This window comes from Uranotaenia lowii, chromosome 1 (genome assembly GCF_029784155.1).
Source record: "Uranotaenia lowii strain MFRU-FL chromosome 1, ASM2978415v1, whole genome shotgun sequence".
In the NCBI taxonomy this organism is placed as follows: Eukaryota; Metazoa; Arthropoda; class Insecta; order Diptera; family Culicidae; genus Uranotaenia; species Uranotaenia lowii.
This window is the reverse complement of record NC_073691.1, coordinates 181,601,043-181,607,104: the sequence shown is the minus strand read 5'-3', so window position 1 is coordinate 181,607,104 and position 6,062 is coordinate 181,601,043. Positions and strand designations below refer to the sequence as shown.

The 6,062-nt window shown below is 35.1% G+C and overlaps 1 protein-coding gene across 1 annotated transcript; it reads left to right on the top strand.

Annotated features, from left to right (window-relative positions):
* The first annotated feature begins 401 nt into the window (after positions 1-401).
* On the top strand, positions 402-1,278 carry LOC129750417 (uncharacterized). The gene is made up of 3 exons (XM_055745453.1): positions 402-528; positions 588-707; positions 768-1,278. The coding sequence occupies exons 1-3, from the start codon at positions 448-450 to the stop codon at positions 1,086-1,088; spliced, it is 522 nt and encodes a 173-aa protein (XP_055601428.1). The 5' UTR covers positions 402-447; the 3' UTR covers positions 1,089-1,278.
* Positions 1,279-6,062: the final 4,784 nt, after the last annotated feature.

Sequence of the window (6,062 nt, the reverse complement as noted above, 5' to 3'; positions counted from 1 at the left end):
AATTGAAAACTAAAATAGTCAAAAAAGTCAATGGAACTTTTATCTATAGGATCAAGTCTCCTTTGATCAATTCTGTAGAGTAACGTTTGAAATCTCGGGGAAAAAATAAACAAAGGGTCACTCAGGGGTTGAAACAAATATGACATTTTAATTCATGAGCTGAACTCAGTATTATTTCCATTTGAAGTCGGTGATATGAATCAACTAAAAACCATCATACATTACAAAGTATTACACTTTAACGTTTTGCTAGATGGGTTAATCTCTTGCCGATATAAGTTGAATGCCAGTAATTAGATGATAGTTCACAATAAACGGATGTTTACCGTTTTCAGCTGAATCGTGTAACTGGATTATTAGTTTTTACGAATTCAGCAGCGCTTTGTAAATATGAAGCAGTTGGTCCGCATTCGTATATGGGAATGTACCTGCTTCAAGTTTCTAATCATGATTTCCAAATTCGTTTTGTCTTTTTCAACATTCGTAGTTCTGACTAATGCCGAAGAGTGCTTTGACATTAACTATCATGTGGGAAACGTTTCAAGTGCGTTATGCATTACGTTGAAGGAATATTGTTTTTGTTTTAGGCTAAGGAATATTCAAAATGCTGTTCCGTTCCGTCTGCGTTACCTGAGGAACCATTGCACAAGTGCATAAAAGTAGCAGACGAGAAAGTCCCTGATAGAGAAATGGAAAGTTTCATGGCCGTAAGTCGCTTTTTCAATCAAGTTTCTTTAAAGAAATTTAAAAATTAATATTTTGAACAGTGCATCGATGAATGTTACCTAACAGAGATTGGAGTTATGGTTAATCAAAGTATTAATTTGAACAAAATCAAAGAATACATAAGACCCATGGAACCAACTGCCGGGGAAATTAGCATGAAAGTTTGGGAAGTTTGCGTTGAATTGAAACATCATCTTTTGGAACTTCAGAAGGGACACCAGCTGAAATGTGACCCGTTTGCCACCGGTTTAAAAGCCTGTGTCCGAATCACGACAATACGTCACTGCCCTAAAAATTATTTCTATGACCAAAGCAAGTGGTTCCTCAGTCCAATAGGCAGTAGGTTTGTTAGAAAGTTCTAATTTGTTCTTCTTTTAGGTGCCGTGTGTAGAAAAATACGTTCCGGGGTAGAACTTTGTCCGCTCAAAAATGGGAATACGAGATTTCAAATTTAGAGTAACAGACAGATTTTCGACACGGTACATATTTCTGATCACTTTGCAACTTTCATTTCTAGTATTTCACTCATAAATCCAGTTATTCATTGGAAAATCGGACAAATATATCTAAAGTTTTTTCATAAGATGCCATATCCGACATACGCCTTTAAATCACAAATTCATTTTATATTTTTCATATTCGTTTTAATTCAAATAAACTATTTGGGAGGTGATATTCGACTTATAGAAAACGAGATACATACAATTCAATAAGATTTTTAAATAAAAATGTACTTTTTGATAAATGCTTGAAATTTTTCACACTCACAAAGCTTAGAAAAATAGTATTTTTTATCCAGATCGCATAACACTGGTCAAAAGTGTCTCCTGATCATAACCCTCTTCCCCCATCCACAAGAAAATTGTTTTGCTAGGATGCAGAGGTAACCTCGGTCCTGAAGCATGAATTTTTTTTCTATCATCCCTCTATTTTATTTTCCTATCTATCTATTGACTACTAGGACGTGGCCGGCGCCGTTATTGATGTTCAAGGAGAGAGCATCAGTTTTGTTCATTGTGAATGTGTTGTCAATCCCAGACACTGTCCAATCACGGAGGAGCAACCATTGGCGATGTGGAATTCGTTCTACTGAGCCACGCCTACGATCATGGAATTCGAAATTTCGAAATGTGTTTTTTTAGTAAAGATTCAGATCATAAAAAAGTAAATCAAAAAAATCCTACGAAGTTATAAGCTAATAAGCTGATAAGAATGAGTTATTTTGAACACAGAATATTTTATGGTGCATTTCGAGTTCCATGATTTGAGGTGGATGTCAGTAGTCAATCAAGCTAAGCTAAGCTAAGCTAAGCTAAAACCTTTTGAATCGAGCGAATGATAACTTTGTTCGAAAATATGTAGTCATTCGATTCAAGCGATTCAACCTATCATCAAATATTTAGTACCTACTGATTTACGCTTAGAAGGCGTGATGTTAGTTAAATGGCATTTATATCAAACTATTCATGATTTTATATTTTGCTTGTTGTAGGCGAAACTAAACTTTGAGCTCATTGTTGGAATCTAGTGATTATTGCTATATCGTCTTCACGGTTCATTTTTTTCCTCAATAAAACTAACTCAAATACAAAATCTGCAATAAATCATGTGTTTTCAAATAGCCTAAACCATTTTTGTCATTGTTGTCATTTTTGTCATTTTTGTCATTTTTGTCATTTTTGTCATTTTTGCCATTTTTGTCATTTTTGTCATTTTTGTCATTTTTGTCATTTTTGTCATTTTTGTCATTTTTGTCATTTTTGTCATTTTTGTCATTTTTGTCATTTTTGTCATTTTTGTCATTTTTGTCATTTTTGTCATTTTTGTCATTTTTGTCATTTTTGTCATTTTTGTCATTTTTGTCATTTTTGTCATTTTTGTCATTTTTGTCATTTTTGTCATTTTTGTCATTTTTGTCATTTTTGTCATTTTTGTCATTTTTGTCATTTTTGTCATTTTTGTCATTTTTGTCATTTTTGACAATTTTTTTTCTTAGTTGTATTAGTTGTTTTAAAGTCATTTGATATCATTTTTTTCGATTTTTACAATGCCATTCCATTTCGATTTTTGCAATTCAATTTAATGTTTTCGCAAGGCCCTTTCGCCTCAACGCGGCTAACCGGAGTTCTTTCAAAACTAGATCAAATACCTTCAACTTGGCAAGAATTTACCGATCTGTTTGCCTAACTCATCCCTTCGCTGTTTTGGAATTGTTTTGTTCGTTCGGTTTGTTTTTTTCCTCTCTCCATCCTAACTGAAGCAGTCAAGATGCTTCGATTTAAAGTGGAATTCAATGGTCGGACCCGAGTAGGTATGTAAGACGCTACAAAAAAGGCGAATGCGAAATGTGCTCTGGAAAATGGCAACAGCACCCTCGAGAATCACCCTGGCTCATCCGTAGCCGGATCAATGAGGATGTGTTTCACATACCCGTCGTCGTCGTCGTCTTCGTTATTGCCGGTTGTTTAAGGTTGAGAACGGTGTACATTCACGGGTCATGAAGCCGTCGTTGTTCGGATTCAGCCAGAATCGAGGGATCGAGGGAAGTTGTTGCGGGTGGGTTCCAGTGTTCTTGAACCATTCACTTGTCAATATGCTGTAGGTAAGGGCCTCGCGGTTGTCGGCGCATCCACTTTTTCTAGAGCCAAGCCGAGAGTTAGAATGGCATTGCGCCAACCAACAGTTTACTGTCGCCCGTGTGTTTATACTTATGCATTAGACTAGTTCACTTTTCGGCTTTTTTCGCTGATCACAACGCCACTTACAGGGTTTGATCCCCATTCATTTTCAAGAACTCTGGCCGAATTTGAGCTCATTTGAGTAAGTTTCCAGCGTGCGCTAGAAGTTTTATTGAAAAAAGTCCATTTTTCTGGAAAATTTTCGTAGATGTGTTCTAGCAAGCTGTTGTTAATATAAAATGATAATTTTATAGTGCTCGGTGGTTGGTATGACAAGCATTCGTATGGACCTGTTTTAGATAATTGACTAAATCAAACCGAAAAAATTTAAAAATTCATAAACTTCCAACTTTTACAGAAAATTTACTTACAAGTTAAGAGCTAAAAATCAGTAGTAAATAGAAAAAAAATATTTTCGATATAAACTTTTCATAAAAAGATAGCCTTATTTATAACCTTTAATTTGATGTATAATACTTAATGATCGCAACAGTACAAGCAAAGATATTCAAGCATTCACATTACATTCTTTGAATCATAATGTTGTCTCCATTCAAGTTTTAGCATCATGCAACCTGCAAAACGTGGCATCAAGAGGACTTGCTTACAACTTGATCAAAGCGCGCGCTTTTTTTAACTCCTGGCCCCGTCATGGGGTACTTGATTGAATCTTGTGCACAAGTTGGTGTGGAGCAAACTTGAATGAAAAATATTTTATCAAATCAAATTTTTTGCATAGATATTTGAATAACTTTGCTAGCACTCTTGCGATCATTAAATGTTATACATCAAATTAAAGGTTATAAATAAGGCTATCTTTTTATGAAAAGTTTATATCGAAAATATTTTTTTTCTATTTACTACTGATTTTAAGCTCTCAACTTGTAAGTAAATTTTCTGTAAAAGTTGGAAGTTTATGAATTTTTAAATTTTTTCGGTTTGATTTAGTCAATTATCTAAAACAGGTCCATACGAATGCTTGTCAAACCAATCACCGAGCACTATAAAATTATCATTTTATATTAACAACAGCTTGCTAGAACACATCTACGGAAATTTTCCAGAAAAATTGACTTTTTTCAATAAAATTCCTAGCGCACGCTGGAAACTTACTCAAATGAGCTTGAATTTGGCCAGAGTACTTGAAAATGAATGGGGATCAAACCCTGTAAGTGGCGTTGTGATCAGCGATAAAAACCGAAAAGTGAACTAGTCTATTATGCATATTTACTAGATGACTCTTTACCCTGGACAGAATTGCAGATGTCCGGAGAACATGCGGCCTGTCAGCAGATGAAGTGTGCCATCTCCATGCATGGCGAACGGTTGATCCAAATACGAAAGCCCTTCTGCCGGACGAACGTTTCTATTAGAGCGGCTGGACTAAAATTGAGTAGTTTGCACATTAGGGTGATCGAAGAGCAGCGATTTGTTCCAGAATCAGTACCTTGAATGCTAAGTTGTTTTTTTTTATTAGACTCAGCGACGCTTAAATTTAGGTTGGATTTTTAAACCATTGCACAATAGGGAAAAAGTGTATAAACGGCGAAGAAATTCAATATCTTCACTGCTACATGGACCACCTGGCTACCTCTATCTGGTCCTACTTCTCCTAAATAATGAAATGTTGCGGGGTTAAGTATGGTGTACGTTAATAAGTTTTCCTCGCAAAAATGCTCTTTTGCTCTTTTCAACATCTGTAAATTTACTCCTCACTTTTCTATCCATCTTTATCAATTTTCAATTCTGATATTCTTTCTTCAAGAATATAAATTTCACCGATATGCCAAAAATAAATCTACAAAAATCAATTGACGGTGGTTAACTTATCTTAATTATACTTTCCGTCAGTGAAAATATCCGGAAAATCGAATGGACATAGTTTCAAATGCCATTCGAGCTTACGAACGGAGATATGGTGCCTTTATAACTCCTAATTCCCCTATATTTTATAAACAAACCAGAAAAACACTGGTTTGGGCTGACAAATTTTGAACAAAAACAGACCACTCTTGTGTAATTTTTCCCAAGAAATCGAATGAAGATTATTTGAGCCATCCCACGCTTCGGAAAATTTAATTAAATTAGCCATAACTCCAGTTTCCGATGCGTGCGTTGGCTCAAATAGCCTCCATTAGATTTCTTTTTAAAAAAATTATACAAGATAGGATTCATTTGATTCAAAATTTTCGAGTCCGAACTAACTGTTTTAAAATAGCCTTCAATTCCTTAAAAAAAATTCTCGCAAGATATGTCTTATTTAGTAAAAAAAATGGTCAAAACTTCAGTGGCAGCCCTCGGCTTTGAGATTGACTGGGCCTTTATGCCTTTATTCGTAACTACTTAAAATGCGGTTCAATAAAAATGGCACGAATGGGATTAATTTCGAGTTCGCAGTTCGAGCTGCGTTTTGAATCATCGCAAGGAGGAAAAAGGGAACTTAACTTTAAGTTCATAGAATCGAACTACGTTTTGGACCTCGGTCAAAATTAATTTTGAGTTTAAAAAAAAGGAGCGTGTATGTATACCATGATCGACATGTATGTTTTTGTGCATTGTCCAATTTTGGAACATCGTTTTCAATGTGTCCCCAATTTCGTCGTAGGCATGTTTTAGAAAATCATTACAGACTATCATTAGAGAGTATTAACAACAAAC

What these genes read in the sequence shown, in the direction of transcription:
- LOC129750417 (XM_055745453.1), top strand. Translation starts at nt 448, where the DNA reads ATGATTTCCAAATTCGTTTTGTCTTTTTCAACATTCGTAGTTCTGACT. An exon ending in GCTTTGACATTAACTATCAT is followed by an intron (nt 529 to 587) that starts GTGGGAAACGTT and finishes TTTTTGTTTTAG; the next exon opens with GCTAAGGAATATTCAAAATG. An exon ending in AAATGGAAAGTTTCATGGCC is followed by an intron (nt 708 to 767) that starts GTAAGTCGCTTT and finishes TATTTTGAACAG; the next exon opens with TGCATCGATGAATGTTACCT.